Source organism: Monodelphis domestica, chromosome 2 (assembly GCF_027887165.1).
Source record: "Monodelphis domestica isolate mMonDom1 chromosome 2, mMonDom1.pri, whole genome shotgun sequence".
Taxonomy (NCBI): domain Eukaryota; kingdom Metazoa; phylum Chordata; class Mammalia; order Didelphimorphia; family Didelphidae; genus Monodelphis; species Monodelphis domestica.
This window is the reverse complement of record NC_077228.1, coordinates 33,970,235-33,994,041: the sequence shown is the minus strand read 5'-3', so window position 1 is coordinate 33,994,041 and position 23,807 is coordinate 33,970,235. Positions and strand designations below refer to the sequence as shown.

General features: G+C 57.7%; 1 protein-coding gene across 12 annotated transcripts in view; it reads left to right on the top strand.

The window, feature by feature from the left end:
* Window positions 1–22,835, top strand: part of ST3GAL3 (ST3 beta-galactoside alpha-2,3-sialyltransferase 3) — a 143,749-nt gene extending 120,914 nt beyond the window's left edge. For 8 of the 12 annotated variants that reach the window (XM_056815276.1, XM_056815273.1, XM_056815280.1 and 5 more), the window contains 6 exons: window positions 416–510; window positions 1,804–1,867; window positions 2,406–2,501; window positions 2,699–2,885; window positions 15,428–15,574; window positions 18,465–22,835. In XM_056815276.1, coding sequence (XP_056671254.1) covers window positions 416–510; window positions 1,804–1,867; window positions 2,406–2,501; window positions 2,699–2,885; window positions 15,428–15,574; window positions 18,465–18,965 — 1,090 coding nt within the window. In that variant the 3' untranslated portion in view covers window positions 18,966–22,835. The remainder of the gene's footprint in view (window positions 1–415; window positions 511–1,803; window positions 1,868–2,405; window positions 2,502–2,698; window positions 2,886–15,427; window positions 15,575–18,464) is intronic. The other 4 variants (XM_056815277.1, XM_056815281.1, XM_056815282.1 and 1 more) reach the window with 1 other exon arrangement.
* The last annotated feature ends 972 nt before the right edge of the window (window positions 22,836–23,807 follow it).

The window sequence follows — 23,807 nt, the reverse complement described above, 5'->3', positions numbered from 1 at the left end:
TGCCAGGCAAGGCAGCCGTGGATGGGGTTGGGCCGGCCTAGGCTGCCGCCCTTCTCATTCCCTGAGTTGGCATGACTCAGCACCACCCAGACGATGTTTCTACATGATGCGTCCCAGCCCAGGATGAGAGAGCTTACTCAGCCCTCCCTTCTCCCCACGTTCCTCAGTTTCCCCGTTTGTTAAATGAGGAGCTGGCCCAGCTCTCCATTCTCTGAGGGCATCTGGCCGTTCTGTAGGATGCTGTCTTTCCCTTTAGTTCCTTTGCTGGCCATCTCCTGCGGCCAGCCGGCTTTCAGCCTCCTTGTCGGCTGGCTGTGTCCGAGAGAAGCGAGCTCTTGCCTGTGCCCCAGCTGGGAAGGAGAGCTCCGGGGGCTCTCCTAGGGGAGCAACTGCACTGGCTGGTTTGTTTTTCCAGATTCTCCAGGCCTGCGCCCATGTTCTTGGATGACTCCTTCCGCAAGTGGGCCCGCATCCGAGACTTCGTGCCACCCTTTGGAATTAAAGGGCAAGGTAGGTGGGGGGCCCTGACATCCAAGGGGGTCAGCACCACCTCCTCCCTGCCCTCCCCTCCCAGACAGCCAGCTGGTCAGCCCGAGTGCTAGGCGTCCCTGGGCCTGGAGGAAGAGTCCGGCTGAGGAGAAGGGGCTGGATCTGGCTTTGGGGCAGTGGGCACGTCCTGCAGGAAGGCACCGCTGGGGGTCTGTAAGTGGAGAGCGAGAAGACATGCCAGTGTGTGTGCGGGGGGGAGCCCTGGGTCCAGGGGACCCGGCACCGCCCCAGAAGTGGTACCCACGCTGAGCCTTGCAGGAAACAAGGGGCTCTGAGGGGTGGAGGTGAGGAAGGCAGGGCATTCCAGGACTGGGCCAAGGCAGAGTCCCACTTTCTTACCTAGATGGGCACGTGCCCTCCTGCAGAAATGAGGGCAGCCTCAGCTATGGGGAAAGCCAAGGACTTGGAGTCCCAGCTGTGAGGCCACGGGCAAGTCCCTCTCCCTCTCTGGGGAGCCCCCCCCCCAGTCTCTGTCTGTCTCTTATTCTCTAGGTTGCTGCCCCTCTTGTGCTCGCTCTGCCTGCCTTGTCTCTCTCACTCACACACCTCCTGTCAGCACAATGGGCAGACTTTCTATTTGGGCACTCCTGAGTCCAGAGATAAGGCTGCTGGTGGCACAGCGATGGCCTTCTAGGAAAGGGAGCGGGGAGGAAGCGGAGAGGGAGCAGGGCCTGCACCGACCTGCCCACGTGCAGAAGGAAGGGCCTGGATTCTGGAAATAGCCTGGCTGGGTTCCGCTGTCTGGGGTGAGACAGCTTGCCCACCTGCCCTTCTGCCTGGGCTCTGGTTGGCCCAGGCCCCAGCCTTCCCTGCTGCTCAATGGGGGCCCCCAGAGCGACAACTGGGGGGAGCTGCAGGGCCAGGACGGTGTCCAGAGGGAAGGAGGGAGCCTGGCCAGGGCCAAGCCTGATGCGTTACGGGCCAGCAAGGCTGTGCTGACAGCCAGGATTTGGGGTGGCCTCCTGAGGGGGTGGCAGGATGGAGCAGGGAGAGCTGCACAGGTGGCTTCTTCCCTGGTGCGGGCTGCCACTTCTCCAGGGTTGGTCCTGGCAGAAGCCCAGCTGGACATTTGCTTAGAGGGATATTCGAATATCCAGCACCTTCTCCCACCAGGTGGCAGCCAGCGTCCAGGCCTCGGGTTCCAGGTCCTCAGGGATCACAGTGCAAATGATGGCTGCCCAGAGCAGCTTCCAAGGGGCCTTTGCCCAAGACTTCCAGTCAGACCCTTCTAAACCAGTCTTCTTTGTCCCACAGATAACCTGATCAAAGCCATCCTGTCAGCCACCAAAGAGTATCGCCTGACCCCTGCCCTGGACAGGTGAGGCCCTGAGCCCAAGTGGAGCGTGGCAGCTCCCCGCCTTGCCCCAGGAGTGTCCGAGAAGAGCCGGGGTCCCTCCTCATCAGCCTCCCCTGCCCTCCCCGGCTGTCCCTGGCCCTCCGCTCTCTGCCTCCCTCACAAAGTCAGAATCACAATGAGAAAGGCGCTCAGAAGCCACATGTCCCCCCTGCAGCATCCCCCACAAGAGGCCTCCGGGCTTCTCTCCCCCGCTGGGCGCTCGGCGGGCTGCCCCGGCTTTGGTGCACGTCTTCCTTGCTCAGCGCGTCCTCTGCGGTCACACTGCCTTCTCCCCCGTCTGCTCGCCCGCCCCCCCTGCCCTTACACTAGGACAGACCCCAGCCCAGACACTTCGCCTCCTGGCCTGAGGGTCCCATGTGGTGCAAGTCACAGGGTTCTGGGAAGATGATGGACCCCCCCTGCCCCTGCTCCCCAGTAGAGTGGGCAAAGCTCCCAGGGCCACCAGCCATTATTCCTGGGCTTTGGACCAGCTCAAGGAGCTTCTGCTGTCGCCCCCCAGCCTCAGCTGCCGCCGTTGCATCATCATAGGGAATGGGGGCGTCCTTGCCAACAAGTCCTTGGGAGCCCGGATCGATGACTATGACATCGTGGTCAGGTGAGCTGCAGGGGGGAGGGCAGGCCTGTTGGCCTTGTTTTCCCTTGTCCTCGAGGGCCAGCTGGGGGCTCCTGTGGTTCCCTCCATAAGCTGCTTGCTCCACAACTGCTACAGATGGGGAAACTGAGGCTGGGAGCAGAATGGGGGAGGGCTCTGCCGTGCCAACTTGGGGACCAACACAGACCACACTTCGCTAGGCTGAACTCCGCACCGGTGAAGGGTTTTGAGAGGGACGTTGGGGGCAAGACCACCCTGCGCATCACCTACCCGGAGGGCGCCATGCAGCGGCCAGAGGAGTACGAGAAGGACTCGCTCTTTGTCCTGGCTGGCTTCAAGTGGCAAGACTTCAAGTGGCTCAAGTACATCGTCTACAAGGAGAAAGTGGTGAGCCTGGCCCGGCCTGGGCCTCCTGACCTACCTCTGGCACCGTCCCCCGCCCTGGGCAGGGGCTCCCTGGCTCATGAAGAGGGTGTCCGGACAGGGGTTGGTGCCCTACAAAGCAGCTCTCATGAGGCTTTGCCCAACGGGAAACAATTCATAGCTCCATGGGTACCCCCTGAGCTTTCCCCATTCCCCCCCCAGTGTGTGCTGGGTCAGGGCCGGAGGCCTGTTCCCAGTGCTTGGTGGGAGGAGGGGTGGCCTGCCTCAGGGACAAGTTCACCACTGAGTGTTTGGCCAGAGAGCCCAGCTTTGGGGGTGAGCCAGAGGAGCAATTTAAGATGTCTGACGTGTGATAGAAATAGGACGTTGTTGCTATTACTCAAAATGTATAGGGTTTAAGGCTTGTAAAGCTCTCTGTCATCTCCTTGGATCCTCACAAGTGTGCAGAGTAGATGCAGTCCCATTTTACAATGAGAGAACTGAGGCTGGGGGGAGCAGTTAAGTGCTCAGGGTCACACAGTTTGTAAGTGTCAGAATCAGGATCTGAACTCAGGTCTTCCTGAGCTTCCTGAGAATCCTGGGCTTCCTACAGGGCTCTGCTCAAGGGTCTCCTTTCCCCTGAGGGCTTTCTTGGAATTTTACCTTCTAAAAGTACTTTGCAGAAGGGGTTTGTGTACAGAATGTAAGCCTGGTGAGGGCAGGCCTGGAGGCTGGCACCAGGAGCCGGAGGCTTCCTCTACACTGGGGATCGGTGTGGGGGTCCCATGTGGTTATTCCTGTCACTGCAGCCAGAGGAGGTCAGAGTGAAAACACCCAAGAATCTGTTCCACTTCGTTTCTCTCTCACTGTCCTTCCAGATCCTTTGGCAAATGCCCGCAGTGTGCCCAGGTTTAGGTCCCGTGCCCACTTCACTGAAGGCCCATTGCCCCTGCCTCTGCCTTTACTGTGTTTGATCTGATGGAGAAGGCACATGGCGGTGGTCAGCGGCTTCTCTGCCCTTTATCTTCTGAGGGTCTTGCCCAGGGCGATGGGGAGGCCAAGCGTGGCCAGCTCTCTGGCCACCACACTACCTCGCTCCACGTGCCCTTCTATCTGGCCTGGCCCAGGCCAGCCCGAGCCCTGTCAGCCTTCTGCATGTGGCCCCTGCTTTACACCTGTCAAATTTCTCTAGGATGTGATCATGGGAGGCCATGTGGGTGCCCATGTCCACTTCCCACGATGGGGCCACTCCTTCCTCTAGTTGCCAGCTTCCCTCCTCCTCCTCCTCCTCCTCTTCATCCGAGCCTGGCAGCAGGGCCCGCGGGCCTGGCTCCCTCTGCCAGGTCTTCTGTGGCACCAGGCACTTCTTGTCTGCCGAGATGTGGCTGTTGTCTGGTGTGCGCCAAGCCCATCCACCCTCGGACACATACTAGCGATTTATCAGACCAGGAACTTGCAGAAAGGCTCAGCCACTGATTCCGTAGGGCGAGGGCTGGAAAGAGGGCAGTTGTGAGCCTGGGAGATGTCCCAAGGGCAGGACCCTCCAGAGCTAACAGGGAAGTTCAGAGAAGGGATGGCTGGGGGAAGCTACTGAGTTTTGTTTTGGATGTGTGGAGTTTGGAATGTCAGCAGCATCCAGGTGGAAAGGTCTCATGGAAAGTCTATGACAGGGACTTCCTGGGGATCCAGAGAGTCAAGGACTAGAGGGCTGGATCCCTGAGCCCTCTTCAGGGAGATGGTGTAGAGAGGAAAGGCCCAGGACAGGTCCCAGAGGGGTCTGACTGGCAGGAGAGGAGCCAAAGGGAGCAGCCACAAACATCTAGAGAGGAGAAGGCCATCCGCTATGTGAGAGCCTTCAGAGAGGGCAGGAAGGATGAGGATGGAGAAGGTTCATTGGATTTGGCAACGAAGAGATCCTGTAACTCTGGAGAGAGCCCTTTCTGCCCAGTGATGAGCTTAGAAGCCAGATACTGGGTTGGCCAGTGTGTAAGAGGGGAGGAAGTAGAAACAGTGGGCGTTACCAGCTTTTCTTTTAAGAGTTTGAAGCAAAAATTCCAAAGAGAAAGGCAGAGCTGCTTAAGAAGATGGTGCCTCAACTTGGGATTTGGTTCTCTGGGCCACAGCAAGAGACTCCTGGCCAGGGAAGGAATGTATTAAAAAGGACTGAAAAGAAAGTGTTGAGAGTCTTGCAGATTTAATTAAAAGATTCCCGCTGGAAAAAAGGAGAAGGGAGGAAACTGTCCATGTCCCTCTACCCGGCCACAAACCGCAGAGAGCAGCTACAGCCTAGGAAGAGCAGAGACACCCAGAAGTTGAAGAAAGAAGTCAGCGGCCTCCAGTGTTTGTACAGAGAGGCCCAGAGTAGAACAAACAGGAGGCTTGGTGGGATGAGCTCTGTAAATGGGGATCATGTACTTTGTGAACAGGAAACAGGATGGGTTTTATATGGGGGCGAGGACCATGAAGGAGCAATGTACACATGGGGAGGCGGTCCAGGCCCCGGAGAGAAGCAAATTGTCATCAGAGTACACTAAATACCACCAGGACAGAAGGAGGAAACACATGAGTGTCAGTCAATAAGCAAACATTCGTTAAGTGCCAGTTGTGTGCCAGGCACGGCCTAAGCCCCGAGGATACAAAGACAGTCTGTGCCCTGGAAGGACCCACAGCCTAATGGGGAGGTGGGGGAGACACGCAGACCCCGAAGGACAAGCGAGCTCTAGGCAGGGTAGCCTGGAGAGGATCAGAAGGAAGGCGCTGGTGTTGAGGCTGTCTGGAGTCTGAGCCAGGACTAGGGAAAGCCAGCAGGCAGATGAGGAGGAAGAACAGTGCAGGCCTGGGGCTGGCCAACAAGGACGGAGAAGCAGCGAGAAGGCCTGCCCCCAGATCACCAAGTACCCGGGGGGGGGGGGGGGGAGTAAGGTGCCAGAAGACTGGGAAGCACGGAGGGGACGGGGTTGGGGAGGACTTTGAATACAAGCAGAGGGCTGTGATGTGCACTTCAAGGAGATCTCTGTGACGTGAGGGAGGATGGATTAGAAAGGAGAGAGACTCGAGGCAGGCAGACCCACCAGCAGGACATCAGTAGTCCAGAAATGGGCTGATGAGGGCAGGTACCAGGGTGGTGGCAGCGTCAGAGGAGAGAAGGGGGCATTTTGGCCATAGATTGGACGTGGGGTGGGGGTAAAGGAGTGAGGAGCTGAGGATGGCCCCAAGGGATGGAAGGATGATGCCTTCGACAGAGATGGGGCTTGGAGAGAGAGAATGAGTTCTTTTTGGAACATGTTGAGTCGAGATGTCTGCAAGACATCCAGTTCAACATGTCTAAGTGTTGAAGACGTGAAACTGGGGGTCAAGTTCAGCAGATCTGAGAATTATCAGCACAAAGTTGATCACTGAGGCCATGGCAGCTGAGGTGATCCCCAGAAGGAGAAGGGCAGAAGGCCTTGGGAAACAGATCCCCTCAGCCCAGGACCACGACCGAGCAGAGATGGAGGATCTCAGTTATGCAGACAAGTCTCTTCCCAACTAAACCTTGCCTTCTGGATCTGCTTCTCAGCCCTAAGAAAGGAGGTCTAGCTGAGCCTTAAAATGATCAGAATCTTGGGAGGAAGTGTTTATTAGTGCATTTTTTATTCTTCTCAGAATTTGTGGAAGAGCAGTAGAAGGAAGCCAGGGTTCATCTGAATGGTCCTGGGATTGGGGGAGAGCAAATTCCAAAGGGCTGGGTGAGAGGAAGGACAGGTGGGACTCCTTGTTCTACTTGGCCAGGGCTTGGGGGTGAAATTCTGAAGACACAGAGAAACAATTCTGACAATGTGTAAAGAGAGCCCCACGGGATGCACAAGGAGCCTCACGCTCCTAAGGGCAAGGGCAGACAGGCCAGAAGCAAAGCCAGGCTACCAGAAAGGTGCAATGGGCATCCTGGCAGCCACAGTGGTCCTAATAACTGTAAGAACAGGGTTTGGCCGATACACGAAGGCTGGCAGCGTGGTGGCCCTCAGTCCCTTCCAACTCTAGAGGAGGCAGCAGCTCACTTTGGCACCCCCCCAGGCTCACAGGATCTTGGGTAGAGCTTCCAAGCCTGCAGGCAGGGAGGGTGAGTGCCTCCGTCCTCAGCTCCGGTCAGAACACATCTGGAGCGTGTGCTCATTTCTGGGTGGCATGACTTAGGAAGGACACTGAGAAGCTGGTGAGGGAAGGTCCAGGGAAGGGAAGCCACCATGGGGAAGGCCTTGGGTCCGTGTCATAGGAGAATAGGCTGAAGGAGGTGGGCATGTTTAGTTTGGAGAAGAGAAGACTCAGGGGAATATGAGAGCCCTCTTCCAGTGTGGGAAGGACTGTCCTGGAGATGGGGGACTAGACTGGTCCTGCTTGCCACCCCCAGAGGGTGGAACTGGGGGCAATACGAGGGGAAAATTCTCAAGGGGAAAATTTAGGCTTAATATCAGGAAAATGAGAGCGGGGGGATGGACCAGGATGGGGATGCTGCAGTCACATCTGTTCGAGAAGGATGAGGACCCCCTGAAGGCCGCAGTTCCTCTAGTGCTGCCTGGGCTTCCCCAGCCCAGCCTCCAAGCTTCTCCCCCACCAGTTCCTCATTCCTTCTTCACAGGATGGGAAATATGTTGCCGCATGGCTGACTTGTCCTGCTGAAAGGCTCAGGCCTGAAGCCTGGGCCTCCTCCATCCCTGCAGGAGAGGCAGAAACGAGGGGGGTTGCTCCAGCGGGTGTGGTCCCGACCCAAGCCTGCCCCCTGCCCCTGGGAGCTCCTGCTCCCAGACAGGCAGTCTGCATGTACGTAGGGGGGCTGGGAGGTGGTGGTGGAGTGAGGAGAACGGAACTTTCGTGTCTGGTAAACAGCTACTCAGCAATCAGGAATCCTTCCCCAGGGCCCCAGGTCTAGGCTTGGCCTCCCTAGTTCAGTGTCTGGATCTCAGGAGCCAGGGAGCTGCCTTGAGTGGCATCTGTAGCCTGAGACCACAGAGGCGAGGCAAGTGTGGGGTTGGGGGAGCTCAAGGGGTCTGAAATCTGCTTTGGGACTGCAAGAACGATGCGGCTCTGCACTTGGGGGGCCCAGGGTGAGAGAGTGGGTTCTCGTCAGTCTGGAAGACCTACCCGCAGGTATGGGGTTCATCTGCCAGACTGAGGTGTCCTAGCCTTTGAAGCCAGGCTCACAAAAACCTGTGTAAGCCAATTTAGGACCACCAGCAGCTCATGCCTCCCTCTTCCCTAGGGAAGTGGATGGGCCCACAGAAAGCACCCGACAGAAACGGGAGGGAAGAGCCACAAGTCCCAGGGAGGAAAGTGTCCTGGATCGAGGGCATCAGCCCCTGACCTGAGACGGCTCACCTCCAAAGCAGCCTCTGAACCGTGGGCCATCTGCCTCCCACTGGGAATGATGGGAGCCGTCGACATCGCTGGGTGACTGCCTCTTCTCCCTCGGATTGGCTAGGATCTCCCTCCTTCTTCCACATGGCAGCCCTGCATGTCCCTCCCAGCTCCCTCCTATCTCCAGGCAACACCCCCTCCACTTTGCCTGGGCCTAACGTGGGACAATCTCCAGCCTTTGCACTGGTCTACACTCTCTCCTTTGTACACTCTGCAAACAGTTAGGGAACTTCCCAAAATGTGGTGCTCACAACTGCATGTGAGCCTCCACCTGTGTCCTGACCAGGGCAGAATTTACCAGGCACCCCCCAGCCCTCACCCACCCACCCAGCCTTGTCTTCTCAGTCCAACCTCAGACAGCCTGAGCTTTGGGGGTGACCATGATATTGACTCCAATGGAGTCTTTAGTCCACTGACAACCCCTCCCTCCCCCAGCTTCTTTTCAAAAGCTGAGCTTTGCCCATCTTGTGCTTAGGAAACAGGATTTGGGGACCCGGATATCACTGTTTCCCCTTCTTAAAGTTTGTCTCCTTAGATTCAGATCAACAGTGATCCCAATGGGGATATCTCTCTTTGGACCCTGCTCTTTCCTTCTCGACCTGCATGCTTCACCTCCATCTCTAAGTCAGGCCCTTTGTTGGTTCTTCCACCTTGTGAAGGATTAAGGGATCAGAGGCAAAACAAGGCTTTCCTAAGTGTTTCCTACTCTTGATGGTCATATTCAATCCATCTCCCATCTCCATGCCTTTGCCCTTCTTGGAATGCCCTCCTTTACCCCTGCCTCCAAAGCTCAGCTTCAGTGCCACGTCCACAAGCCAGCTCCTGGTCCCCCGACTGTTAACGCTCACATCCCCTCATTACTTTGGATTGACTTTAAATACACATTGCAAGCTCCCAGAGGGCAGGAGCTATTTTGTGGTTATTTTTATCATTGTCATATGATCCTTACAACAACCCTGGGAGATAAGTGCTATCATAATCCCCATTTTACAGTTGAGGAAATTAAGGCAGCCAGAAGTGAAATGACTTAGGTGCCCAGGGTCACACAGCGAGGAAGTAACTAAGGCTGGAATTGAACTCATCTTCCTGTCTCCAGGCTCCTTCCACTCTGCCACCTCCTTCCTTATGGTAAAGATGAGCACAATACGTAGTCCGTAGCTTGGTGTGGGTACTTAAAAAAGGCCTATTGAATTGAGTTGAACTGCTTTTGTCAGAGAGAGTCATCTTAGGTCTGAATGAGGCCCCTGGCTCTGTTTCCCAAACTCCTCCTCTTTTTTCCTCTTTCTGCCCAGTGGATGACAGTGGGGCTTCTTCTGACCACATGGCCTCTTTGGATCTTCCTCTGCCCCTCTCCACCCGGCTGGTTCCTGCGTTTTCTTCCCCCAGACAATACTCCTTTGTCCCCACCCCTCCTTCCGAGATCCTGTTTCTGTTGAATAAGGTTTGTGATTCCAGAGCCCTATTCAAGTCAGGGATCTCCTCCCACCAAGTCTCCATGGTGTTTGGGAGATCACATTTGCCTTCTGGCCTTCAGATCTCCAGTTCATTCTACTCCGGCCTTTGCGTACAGAATCTGAGGCCTGGGCTTTATCGTGGCTTCTTTCTGGTACGTGTGGCTGTCTGCCCCCGTGCAGCGACTCACCTTCCTATGATATAGCTGGTCTCTTGTGTCTAGCTCAGTGGAGGGGTGCTGGCCGATCCTCCATCCCCTTCTTTTTCAGGTGGAAGTCTTTCTTTTTAGATTGGCAAGACTGAGCAGATACTTTCTTATCAGTTCTTCTTAGCTATACTCTATCCCTGGCCAGAAGCCCGTCATGCCTCAATTTTAAGCTGTGATGCTAAAGTCCCAGCCCGGTTATGAGTGGTTCTCGTAAGTGAAAGAGGGAAGTCCAGAGGCTAGATGTACTTAGCAGGACTTCTGGGAGGTCATGTGGGTTCAGAAATTCCTATAGAACCTCCAGCTAGAAATATCTAGAAGGGAGATGGGAATTTGGGCCTGGAACTCGGGAGATAAAATGATCCTTAAACCGATGGGAGATGAGGCAGCCAGGTAGCACAGAGAGCCAGCCCTGCAGTTGGGAGGTCCTAGGTTCAAATCAGATCTTTCCTAGCTGTGTGTGACCCTGGGCAAGTCACTTAACCTCAATTGCCTATCTCTTGCCTCTCCTCTGTCTTGGAATTGATAGTAAGACAGAAGGTAGGAATTATTTTTAGCCATTATGGAGATGATGTAACCATTGAGAGGGAGGGAGAAGAGGGGCCCAGGCCAGAGCACTTGGGCAGGCATCCACAATGAGGGAGTGCAGCATGACTGATGACACAGCAAGGGAACAGCCAGAGAGGGAGGATGAGACCCAGGAAAGCGGCGTCCTGAACGCCAAGGGAAGAAAGAGGGTCTGGGAGGAAGAGATGATCTGAGAGCTGAAAGTGGCAGAGAGCTCAAGGGGGATGAAGGCTGAGGACAGCCCCTCAGACTGGAGGCTCAGAAATGGCTGATAACCTCTGAGAGGCAGTCAGGCCACCAACATCTATTAAGTTCTTCCTATGTCCTAAGCCCTGGAACTATGAAGAAAGGCAGACAGAGGCTCTGCCCTGATGGGTGTCCCACTCTAATAAGGGTGACAACCTGTAAATAAGCAGGTCAGATCTACAGAGGAGATGAAGGAGATCTGAGAGTGGGGTGGGGGAGAGGGATTGAGCAGGAAAAGGTGAGGAGGGAGAACATGCCAGAAATGGTGGCTCAGCCAGTGTAGAAAAGAAGAGGCCAGGGAAGAAGGCCTCCAAAAGCCAGACGACTTTGTATTTGAACTCAGAGGTCAGAAGGAACTGCAGGGGATTATTGAGTTGAGGAACGATATGGTCAGACACAATTTCAGGAAACTTACTTTGGTGACTGAGGTTGGATTGGAGAGGGGAGAAACTTGAGGCAGGGGAACCAGTTAGGAGGTCATCACAGTAATCCCAGTGTAAGGTGACAGGGCCCAAACTGGGCCGTAGCCAAGAGAATGGAGATAAAAAGGGATGTGTGATCCACGTGGTGATTGGGCCAATAGACAGAGGGGTTTTCCCCATCCATTGGAAGTTAGATCAGAAAGGGCCAAGAAGTGATTCAGAGGAGACAGTAGGGACAACTTTTTCTAGGAGTTTGGCTGAGAAAGGGAGGAGAATAGCTTAAAGGGATGACAGAGTCTGCTGAAGGTTGTGTTGCTTTAAGGAAGGGGCAGGCCTGCATGTGTTTGGAGATGAGGAGGGGGTGTGGGTGGGCAGGAAGGAGTCAGGAGAGTGAAGATGGGAGAGGGAGTCGGAATAGTTGAAGAGACAAACTCCTAGAAGAGAAGGGATGGGAGGGAATTAAAGTCATAGGCAGAGGGACTGGTCTTGGTCTCTTCACTGGGGAAGAAAGGATGTTGAGGGGTCTGGAATGGAGAATAGGGAAGACCAGGGAACTCCACCCAATGGCCTCAGCCTTCCATAAAGCCGGGGAGGTCCTCTGGTGAGAGGGAATGAGGAGCAGCTATAGAATCTGAGACAGAAGACTTTGAGGGTGCTACTAGAGTCGGTCAGGGAAGAACTCCCCCACCCCAGCTGCTTGTGCCCTCCCTCCCAAACCACCTGGTACTGAAGTACTTGGCATGCTTTTCTCTATTCACTTTCTCTTCATGCTGTGTATATCTTTACACGTGTAAAACAGACTGACATCTCTAGCATGGGAGCTCCTGGCACTTGTATCTCTCAGCCGGCACCCAGTAGACATATAATCAGTACGCGTGGATCGATTTGCTTTAGTTGGAGGTATTCAGCAGGATCTCCGGAGGAAGTGAGAAGTTGACATGGTGGGACCAACCCAGAGCTGAGGTTTGGCCAGGCATGAGAGCTGAGAGGGCAAAGGGAAGGGGGTCGAGTGTGGTGGGAAGCTCCGAGCTCATCCACCGTGCGGTCAGGGGCACGACAAGGGACTTGAGCATCCCTAAGATCTTCCCTATAACATAGCTGAGAAGGCGTCATCCCGATGCGTCGTGGAGCCCTTCCCAGGGCTGAAGACAACTCCTCCAAGGACAGCCAGCCCATTGCACTTTGGGACAGCTCTGGTGGTTAGGGACGAAGGGCTCAGATAGTCATAGAGTCACCACAAAGACTCATAGGGAGTGAGGCAGAGCAAGCTTTAGCGGGAGACGGAGGAACTTCTGAGTTCTGGCTGATGACTGGAACTCCTCCAGGTGCTGGGGGAGGAACGGCGTAGGTCATAACAGAACTAGGGATTGACCTGGGAATCAGGGTGTCTGAGGCCCTGTTGGAGGATATATTAAAGTCCCAAAGTTTGAGGGGCTGATTGAGGGCAGGGGTCAGGGCTTGGCATTCCTCAGGGTCAGGAGACGTCTGGTGGGATGATGGAGATGAATGGAGCAAATCTCTGAGGAGGAGAGGCTGCTGAGTTGTGGCAGCAGAGGGAAGGTCTGAAGGAGGCTATGAGGAGCGGGCCGTTGGTCTCCTCTTCCTCTGGGCCCAGAGTGCCTTGGAGAGGGGCAGGCAGTCTTTTAGCGCCCTTTGGGCATAGTTCCAAACTGCGCTCCAGAAAGCTTGGATCAGCTCACAACTCCACCAGCAGTGGATTAGTGTCCCTACTTTGCCACATGCCCTCCAGCATCATTCCTAGTTTCTATTAACGCTAGAGAATGGACCGTACATAGAAGAGGACCAAGGTGAAGAGAAGAGTGTTAAGCGTGTGGGATCCAGCAAAGGAGCACTGGAAGGAAGTCAGAGGGATGGAACGAGAACCCAGAGGAAGGTGTTCCGGGAGGCTAGGAGCGCAGAGGCTCCTGGGGAGAAGGTGCCCAGCGGCGCCGATGGCTGCCTGGAGACCTGGAGGGAAGGGGGAAGGGGAGGGGCAGTTTTCAGAAGGAGAAGAGAAAGGCTTTTTAGTTTGACCAGAGTCATGTCCGGCCTTGGCCAGAGAGGGGGAGGGGCATGCATGGAAGCCAGACTGGTGGGAGGGAAGACAGCCAGCATGTATGCTTCTCAAGAACTTGGCAGCAAGTAGAGACAAGGGTGGCCTCCTCAGGTCAAAAGGTATGGCAGCCAGGTGGCTTGAGAGCCAGGCCTAGAGACAGGAGGACTTGGGTTCAAATGTGACTCAGACATTTCCCAGCTAGATGACCCTGCTCTTCTGCCATGGAAGCCATCCACATTATTGATTCTGAGACAGAAGGGGAGGGTTTAAACCAAAACGGAGCTCTGAAGAGGGTGGCCCAGTGCAGGGAAGAGAAGAGGCCATCATCCCGGGAGGTGCTGACTGGCCCTCCCCACGGGCACACTTCCCTTAGGACAGTGAGGACCCCAGCCTGAGCGCAGCGCACGGCATACCGTAGGGACTTAGTGTTTGCTGAATCAAATTGCTGAATTTCATCGGCCAACTTGGTTCCCTTGCCGGGGCGCCTTCAGCCGCGGCACAGAACTGAGCAGAGGAAAGAGCCCTGTGACCGCTAGAGAAGCCTTCCCGGTGCTCCTCCTTCTGCCCTGTCCTTTCCCCTGGCTCACCATGACCCTGTGCCCCAGGCCACAGAGCCAGTGTGTGCTGACACTAGATTTGAACTCGGGTCTTCCTGGCTCCACACCTAGTGTTGCCGCCACGGTTTAACTCCCTTCTCCTGTAAGCTCCTCTTCACCACATTTCACAAAGGAGGGATCTGAGGTCCTGGGAGCTGGTGGAAGGCCGGGCAAGGACCTGAGCCCCCGTCTGGGCCTCACCCACAGGAGGCAGTGGGCGGCCCGGCCCACTGTGGCTCTGCGGGACCCCAGCAGTCACCGTGAGCCTGCGAAGAGCCGGGTGGGCAAGCGGGCAGCCGCTGGCGTGGGCCCTTCCTTCCTCCCAAGGGCAGCTCCCTGAGCGCAGGGCCGCTTTCTCTTCAGGCTCTGTTGGCCTTCTGCACGCGGATCCCCGTATGCTTAGGTTGTTCTTGGGAGAACGATGGCAGGCAGGCCCGTGGCTTGGCAGCGCCGGGGCTTCCTCGGCGCCGCTACAGCTTGTGGTTTTTTCCCATCGTTCTGGGATCTTCCCCCTCTGAAATCAGCTTCTCAGCCCCCTAGAAGCTAGCGTCCCGCCGCCCTGGCTCGGGTCTGGCTACGCTTCCGTCTCCTTTCCTCGGCCGGCCCGTGGAGCTTCCTGGGGGCTCCCTTTTCCCACCCATAATCCCAGCCACTGTTTCCAACAACTTCCAGCTGCAGCCTGAGGAAAGCCCGGCCCAGAGATGTCGAGGGAGAGGGTCAGAGCTGGCCAAGCTAAGGCAGCGTCCTCATTTTATAGAGGATGCAGCTGACCTCGGGGGGAAGGGTCAAAGGGCCGCACCAGGCAATCCGTGCGCCGAGGCGAGCAGACCAAGCGCAGAGAGCTGAGGGCGTCCCACCTAATCACCTGTCTCCGTTTTTCCAGGTTCCTTATAGGAAGGAATGATTGAGCCAGAGCAAGGAAGCAGACAAGCTAGAGAGAGCAAGACAATGCCCAGCAACCTCAAGGCAGCCGCAGTGAGCTAGCGTGGAGGAGGAGGCAGGCGCCGGAGGGCAAAGGGTGGCTGTGACCAAAGCAGGGGCGCAGCCCCGGAGGAGGAGACAGTGGCAGGCGAGGAGAGCCCAGAGGGAGGCGGGAGCAGGGCGAGCGCACCAGCAAGGACTGTAGCAGCCACCCAGGAGGAAGCAGGGACAGGGCAAAGGCTGGGCACAGACAGGATGGTGGCACTGCCACAGAGCCTGCTTTTCCAACTTAGCTGGACCTCCATTAGCCACGGCCCTATTTCATCCCTTGTCACACCCTTCCTACACAGCCTGGGCACGCCACTGACCGGGCCCTCCCCACTCATCCCCGATCCCAGCATGTCCTCGTCCCATCCTGGTCTCAGCTCTGCCGCTTCCCGTCCTTGACCCTCACCCGCGTCCGGGCCCTTTCGCATCCCCAGTCAGACACCCTCTTCTTCCCCCTCTGTCCCATCCCGGCGCTGCTCCTCCTCCTAAGCAGCCCCGTGTCACCGCCATGCACAGTGCCGCCGTTTGGGTTGGGCGCCCTCCTGACAGCCGTCGTCCTCTCTCTCCCATGCCTGCTTGCCAGCCTGGTCTGCACCTTGGATCTCCTCAGCAGCCCCACGCCGCCCCGCTCCTGACCCTCTCCTTCCTCCTCTGTGTTCCAGAGCGCTTCGGATGGCTTCTGGAAGTCCGTGGCCACTCGGGTGCCCAAGGAGCCCCCCGAGATACGAATCCTGAACCCCTACTTCATCCAGGAGGCCGCCTTCAGTTTCATCGGACTCCCCTTCAACCATGGCCTCATGGGCCGGGGGGTAAGAAGCCCAGCTGGCCCGGGATGGCTTTGTGATGGGAGGGGTGCGGGAGGAGCCTGGAAGTGCCCCAAGACCCTCAGAGAGCCCCAGCTCGCCCCAGCCTCTCTCGCGGCCTCCAGTCTCGCATCTCCAGCGGAGGCTCTCCCAGCGTGCTTGGGGTCTGGCGGAGATTAAAGGCAGGTGGCTGGGGATGTGGCCCAGTGAGCGGAGGCCAGGAGAGCTTTGTCTGCCCGTCAGGACGGACGAGATTTCCCTAGAAACTGTTCCTGTGCTCGGGGTGAGCGCAGAGCGGCCTGGGCAAGGCAGAGGGTGCCGAGGGCTCCCTCACGACGCTCTAGCTGTGGCCTTAGCCCAAGACTAGAGGGGCGCAGCAAGGACAGGGCGCGCCCAGAGGCGCACACGGGGGAGTCCGAGGTAATGGCGGCTGGGTGAGGGGCACACCTGGCACACCGGCCCTGTGGAGGGCAGGCCTGGAGCCGAGTGTCAAAGGGCGCTCGAGGATGGTGGGGAGGAAGGAGAACACATCAGGAATGGGGGAGAGAAAGGACGAGGTGGGAAGAGCACTTCTTAAGCACTGACTGTGTGCCCCGCTGTGCTAAGTGCTTTATAAGAAGCATCTCATTTGAGCCTCATAACAACCACAGGAAGGAGCTGCTGTTATTATCCCCATTTTACAGAAGAGGAAACTGAGGCAATGATTAACTGACTTGACATGGGTCACCTAGATAAGGAGTGGCTGAGGGCAGATTTGAACTCTGGTCTTCCTGACTCCAAATCCTGCACTCTCCCCACTTGCCTCCTTGACATTGTCAAAGAGGGGTCCAGAGGGACCTGCAGCGGATGGGCTGTGCATTTCAGAGGCAGAGCCCGCTCGGCCCCAGGCATCCCGTGCCCCATCCTGACCGGCAGAAGTGATGGGAACCTCAGTCCTTTGTGGGCACAGAGCTGCTGCTCTGCCTTGGAGAGCGAGAGTCAGGCCAAGTCTGACGTGTGTCCTTGGAGCAGGGCCGGGGAAGAAAGGAGTGAGAGACGGGCAGAGGAGTGGAGAGAGGGACAGAGAGAGGGAGACAGACACACAGACAGAGGGAGGGAGGGAGAGAGGAGAGGGAGTTAGGGAGAGAGACAGAGAGAGGGAGGGAGACAGACAGACAGAGGGAGACAGAGAGAGGGGGAGACAGAGAAGGAGGGAGGCAGAGAGAGGGGGAGACAGACAGGGAGACAGACAGACAGGGAGGGAGACAGACAGAGAGAGGGAGGGAGACAGACAAACAGGGAGACAGACAGGGAGGGAGACAGACAGAGAGAGGGAGGGAGACAGACAGAGAGGGAGGGAGACAGAGAGAGGGGAGACAGAGAGAGGGGGAGACAGAGAGAGGGGAGACAGAGAGAGGGGGAGACAGAGAGAGGGGAGACAGAGAGAGGGGAGACAGAGAGGGAGACAGACAGGGAGACAGAGAGGGAGGGAGACAGAGAGAGGGGGAGACAGACAGAGAAGGAGGGAGGCAGAGAGAGGGGGAGACAGAGAGGGAGGGAGACAGAGAGGGGGAGACAGACAGAGAGGGAGACAGACAGAGAGGGAGACAGACAGAGAAGGAGGGAGGCAGAGAGAGGGGGAGACAGACAGGGAGACAGACAGACAGGGAGGGAGACAGAGAGAGGGGGAGACAGAGAGAGGGGGAGACAGAGAGAGGGAGACAGACAGACAGACAGAGGGAGAGAGGAGAGGGAGTTAAAGAGAGAGACAGAGAGAGGGAGACAGACAGAGGGAGGGAGACAGACAGAGAGAGACAGAGAGGGAGGGAGACAGACAAACAGGGAGACAGACAGAGAGGGAGGGAGACAGACAGACAGGGAGACAGAGAGGGAGGGAGACAGACAAACAGGGAGACAGACAGAGAGGGAGGGAGACAGACAGACAGGGAGACAGACAGAGAGGGAGGGAGACAGAGAGAGGGGGAGACAGAGAGAGAGGGAGACAGACAGAGAGGGAGGGAGACAGAGAGAGGGGGAGACAGACAGAGGGAGGGAGACAGACAGAGAGAGGGGGAGACAGACAGAGGGAGGGAGACAGACAGAGAGAGGGGGAGACAGACAGAGAGGGAGGGAGACAGAGAGAGGGGGAGACAGACAGAGAAAGGAGGAGACAGACAGACAGAGAGGGAGGGAGACAGAGAGAGGAGGAGACAGACAGAGAGAGGGGGAGACAGACAGACAGGGAGACAGAGGGAGGGAGACAGAGAGAGGGGGAGACAGAGAGAGAGGGAGACAGACAGAGAGGGAGGGAGACAGAGAGAGAGGGAGACAGAGAGAGAGGGAGACAGAGAGAGGGGGAGACAGACAGAGAGAGAGAGGGGGAGACAGAGGGAGACAGAGAGAGGGAGGGAGTTAGAGACAGAGAGAAGGAGAAGGAGAGGGAGTTTTGGGGGGCTGCCTTGGAGCCAGGGCAGTGTGACCCTGGGCACGCTTTGTCCAAGTCCTGAGCTGCTCAGCCCCAGGGAAGGTGCCTCTGTTGAGGGTGTTTCTTTGGGGAATTACCATCCCTGTGAAATCCCAAGGCCGGGCCTGCCACCGAAGGAGAGGTGGGCCCAAAAGCCTGCAGGGACTAGGCTCACCAGGATGAGAAGGAGCTTTCGGGGAAGCCTGGGCCACAAGCGTGCTGCACACCTACATCTAAAAACTCACACACATGCACATCACACACATGTGCACACACATGTGCAAACACAGCAGACGTGTGGAGACAAGTACAGACACATGTGCGCACACCTCTCAGCAGCCCCCTCGGGTTTCTTAAAGCCTGGGGGGCCAGCCTGGTGTTGAGATCTTGGAGGGGGAGCGCGGGGCGAGGCCGTCCCTCCCCCTTCTCAGCCGCTCTTCCCTCGGTCCCCAGAACATCCCCACGCTGGGCACGGTGGCGGTGACCATGGCCCTGCACAGCTGTGACCAGGTGGCGGTGGCCGGCTTCGGCTACGACATGAGCTCGCCCAACGCCCCCCTTCACTACTACGAGTCCATTCGCATGGCAGCCATCAAGGAGGTAAGCGCCGGGCCTTTGCCTGGTCTCAGGGCGGGGAAGGAGGCCGCCCACCCCAGGCTGGGCTTCAAAGGCAAACGTGTCCTCCTGCTGGCGCTCCAAGCCGGGAGGGCGGCGGGTCCGAATCCCCACAGCTCTGAGGAAATGAGCTTTCGTTGGCCTCCGAATGGAGACTCGGCCCTTCTGAGCCAAGCGATGCAGGCCTGCTTAGCGGCGGCCGGTGGGGCCCACGTTGGACCAGAGGAAGGAGCAGCCAGGCAGGGGCCTCGAGTTGGGGGAGCCCCAGGCTGGGAAGGGCCCAAGTCCATGCCCAGTGAGGCCGGCTGGAGCAAGGATTGCAGAACAGGGCTCTGTTAGAGGAGTCGGAGCTGCCCCCAGGTCGAATGAGCTCTGGAGGAAGGGAGGGAGCTTCCTGTCCACAGGCCTCGGCCTCTCTGGGTAACCCCCTTTGATTCTGCCGGTGGCCAGTGAGCCCCGAACCCCCTCCCCCATTTCTGAGCTGCCTCGTGCCACAAGACTCCACAGAGTCCTGGAGGTCGGCCCGGGTTTCTCCTGTGTGTGGGAACTGTTGGACAAGGTGGTTCTTCTGTTTTCCCGGTACGGAGGAGGCTCGGGGCTCGCCCTCCCAGCTCCTGCTCAGACTGGCAGGCTCTTCCTTTCGGGGGTGACCCTGTGGTGCCAGGGGGTGTCACGTGGCCTCAGAACTCGAGCTGGAGAGCTCACAGACCCCCTCGGCCGTCACCTTCCGTGTCCTGGGGGGACCTGAGGCCCAGAGGAGGAGGCAGCACAGCAGGACCCAGTCTGGGCTCCATTCTTTGAGGCTCCTGCCGTGGCCAGGATGGGAGGCCGCCAGGGGTCTGGTCTGCGGCTGCTAGCTGGGGTTCAGAGGCTGAGGCCCAGGGAAACGGGATGGGGCCATGGCAAGGGGACCTGCTGGTACCCAGGGAGAGGCGAGGGCAGGCCCAGAGATGGTGTACGTGGGGGTTATGGGAGGGCCTGGAGTGCCAAACAGAGGAGTTTGACTTTCATTTTAACAAGTCCAGCGGGCTTCCAGGTGAGGTAATGATCTCCCCATCCATAAGGTCTTCAAGCTCACTTCTGAGGGATGTTGCTTCTAGGAGGGGTTGGAGTGAGTTCCCTGTGAGTTTGTGGGTGTTCTTGGATGAGGAGGTGCCTGTGAGCACAGTGGCCACAGGGTCTCCCCGGAAAGCACTGCCCAGCCTGGAGACTTGCCAGCGGGAGCCCCAGGGGCCTACTGAGCAGGCCCCGTGTCCTGTCCAGTCTCCTCGTCCCAAGCTGCCCCAGTCACTGGGGGGACAAGCAGCAAGTTCCCAGCAGGTCTCCCCGCAGCCCCTGCCCGAGGCCTAATGCACCCCGACTCCAGATGCCTTCCCTGGCTGGCCTCTCCTTCAGGAAAAGAGGCCATCCCAGGTCAGGAAGGGGGTCCCCCCGCAGGCCAGGTGCCCGGGGTGGCTGCAGCTCCCTGGGCCTCCTGCCCCACCATGGCCCCTGCTGCAGCGCCCACTTCCCTCCCCTGGCAGTGCCCACACTGAGCCAATGCAGCGTCTTCATCCCCCGAGAAAGACTGGTCACGGTTTTATCACCTCAGAAATGAGAAAAATTCAGCCCAGAGACACCCCTGCTGCCGCACCCATTCCCTGCCCCTCGCCCCATCCCTGGGTGCACAGTGACCCCCCAGGGCTGGACAGAGAGGATGCCACCTATGGCCAAAGGCTCTGCCCAGGCCCAGCTTCTGAGGAAGCAGCCTCCAGCCCTGGCCCGAAGCCCGGCACAAGGAAGGGCTTCTGGCCCACCCGAGTACCGACCCCGAACCCGGCTTCTGGGGGCCAGCAGGACGCGGGGTCAGGGAGGGAGGCAGGGTCGGGCCCCCCTCACCGCGCTTCTCCTCGTTGCAGTCCTGGACACACAACATCCAGCGGGAGAAGGAGTTCCTTCGGAAGCTGGTGAAGGCCCGCGTCATCACCGACCTCACCAGCGGCATCTGAGGGCGCACGACGTGGCACTCGACGCCGCAGCCTCCCCGGAGGCCAGGCCCGGCCCGTGACAGCAGAGCCGCCTTCCTGCCTCGTCCCTGGAGCCCCGGATGGATGGGCAGCTTCTGGGGCCAAGTGCCAAGGGCCGTGGGGGCAGGAGCCGCCCCCAGCCAGGGCCCCCGGGGCCAGCCTCCGTCTGCCCAGACTCTCTCCAGGTGGGCCTCCTGCAGACACTTGCCCCAGACTGGGCCTTGCCCGGGACCAAGGAGCCCTGCCTGGGCCTAAGGAAGCTCCTGGGCCCGGGGGACTTGCCTGCCCTGAGGGACCTGCCCGGCCCAAGCGGGGCCTGCCCGAGGCCAAGGGGCCCTGACTGGCTGGCTAGCAGGGTCTGGCCTTCCGGGCCCCTGGGAGGGTCTCTTCCCACAGTGTTTGCTGTATTTTATTTTATTTTGTGGATGCAGAGTTGGGGGTGGGAGGGGGAGGAGGGGGATAATTTATTTTTTAAAGAAGGCTGAAGACATGAAGTCTGGTTAATGTCTGGCAGAGGATTGCAGGGCACGTCCGGGGGGGAAAGGGGGGCGAGAGGGTCTGAGGAGTCGTGGGGAGCGGTGGGGGTCTGCCCCTGGCAGAAAGGGAGGCTTGGAGCCGGCCAGGGAAGGGGAGGGGGGAAGCCCTCGTTCTCTCCGCACCCCGAGCCCTTGGAGCCTCGCAAGGTCCGGAGAAGAGGCCCAAGCGCTCAGCTGCAGCTGCCGCCGGGGCCCAGGCCCGCTCCTCGTCCCCAAGGACCTCGTGGACCCGGAGTCCGAGGGGATGGAGGCGGCTGCTCGTGTGGGATCCAGGCCAGAGGGCCGGCCCGGCCAGGATGAGCAGGAGCCTGTGCTAGCCCTTCTCCGGGGCCGAGGAGCAATAAAGCTACAGCAGTCTGGCTGGTTTCTTCCTCACCTTCTCCCCTGGCGGGTCTCGGGCCCCCAGCCTGGTGCCCCCTGGCTGCCTCCCCCACTCATCCCTGGGCCCCAGGCCGCCATCCCACCCCCAGCTCTAACGGGCAGTTGGCCCCCCACGGTGTCTGACCATCAGGCTCCCCGCTCAAGGCCAGGCTGTCCTGGAAGCCGGGGCCTTTGCCGGAATGCAAGACCACATTTGGCTTTTCCAGAGGTCAAGCCGGAAGTGGGCCCCAGGCCCCGGCTCTAAGCTCGGCCCAGCCCGGGCCCAGGAGATCTCTCCAGAAATTGGAGGCTGCCGTGGCCATCCCGAGAGCCCTGCTGCCAAAGCTGCTGCCTTGTCCGGGCTCTGCCCCGAAGGAGAAGACAGCCCCTGGCCTCTCCTAGCAGGAATTCCCCACGCAGGGGCTGTCTATGGGGGCTGGGGGTGATGTCCCCCCTCCCTCTGGCCCTGGGACGGTAGAGCCCTCATCACGGGGGCCCAGATCAATGTGGTGAGTGACTACAGAGCCTGGGACTCTGTGGGGAATCTCTCCTATGGAGCCCGAAGAGTGTGCCTCAGTGTCTCAGGAGGAAGCACAGCAGCCAGATGGGGCCCTTATAACACTGGGGGTGGCCCTGGGGCCTGGCTGACCCACAGATGGGCAATAACAAGCAATACCTTTTCCCTGGAGGGAGGCAGGATGGCAGCCCGGGTTCAGGTTAGGCAGGGCCTTAGCCCCGAGGACCCCGGGGTGCAGGGAGTCGGGCTCTGGTTTTCTGGAGGTGGCCATTCAACCCTCATGAAACCCCCTCTGCAGGAAGCGCACGATTCCCCTTCCCCTCACAGGGCTCTCCCTGCCCCCTGGGCAGTGCCCTGCACAGAGCGGGCACCTAGACCTCAGCCTGCCATATTGTGGTTCTTTCCCCAGGCAGCCCATTTCCCTCTTGGACAGCGCGCGCCCTCATGGGAGAAAGCGTCCACCACCTCCTCCGCTTCTCTCCCTCCCATCCTCCCCAAGGGCTGCTCCGCCTTGGGAGCAGAGACGTGCCAACTGGCCGTCCTGGCAGGCTCCAAGGGAGGATCTCTGGGTGGCCCAGTGCCTAGAGCCTCAAACTTGCAGTCCAGTCCTGTCTGCCACTAGCTGTGTGACCAGTGGCAAGTCACTGTCTGAGCCTCAGTTTCCTCATCTGTAAAATGGGGATAACCATAGCACCTACCTCCCAGTATTGTTGTGATATCATATTTGTAAAGCACTTAGCACAGTGCCTGGCACATAGAAGGAGCTTAATAAATGCTTGTTTTCATCCTTCCTTCTTTTATATTTCACAATTAGAACAGTGTTGGGATTGAAAGGGATTCAGACCACCAGACACCGAGAGGATCTTTTCTAACTCCTCCTCTGAGAGGGAGCAGACAAAAAGTTTGGATAGTTAAGGGAGGGCCGGCCCCTTCCCCTGGACTCTCAGTAGGTGTATGGAGCCACTTGGGCACTTCCCATGGCCCAACTAGCAGCTCTCACTAGTTCACTATCCGAAGCAACAGAACAACCTGTAAAAATCCTAGAGGCCTCGATAGCCTGAAGGGGAAATGGATGGGGGGAGCAGGAACCCCATACCAGGACATGCCCATCTAACTACCACCTCCCAGACACCCCCCTCCAGTTTAAACATTTAGGGGCAGCTAAGTGGCTTAGTGGATTGAGAGCCATACCTAGATACGGGAGGTCCTGGGTTCAAATGTGGCTTTAGATACTCTGGGCAAGTCACTTAACCTCCATTGCCTAGACCTTCCTGCTTTTTTGCTTTGGATTCAATTCATGGTATTGATTCCAAGATGGAAGATAAAGGTTTTTTTTTAAAATGTAAACAAAAAAAATTTTAATGCTGTTTTAATCAAGCAAAATGGGTCTTCTCCTCCTCCCAACTGAGAACACAAGAAAAACAAGCCCCATTACAAACATAGTCAATCAAAACTAATTCCCATGTTAGCCATATCCAAAAAGTTATTTGTTTCATTCTGAATTCTGAGTCCTTCACCTCTCAATCAAAGAGACAGATAACATGTTTCATCACTATTCTTATGGAATCCCAGTTGGCCAACCTACTGATAAGAGTCCAGTATAATATTCATTCATCCATTCTCCAATTTTTGGTGCCCTCTCAGATTCCCATTTTTGATACCTCAAAGAGACTCTTTTTTTTGTGCACTCAGAGTTTGTTTTGCCCTGGATGAATCCCTTCCTTAATCTAACCTCCCTCAAATTCCTCCTTCCTTCTTCTGG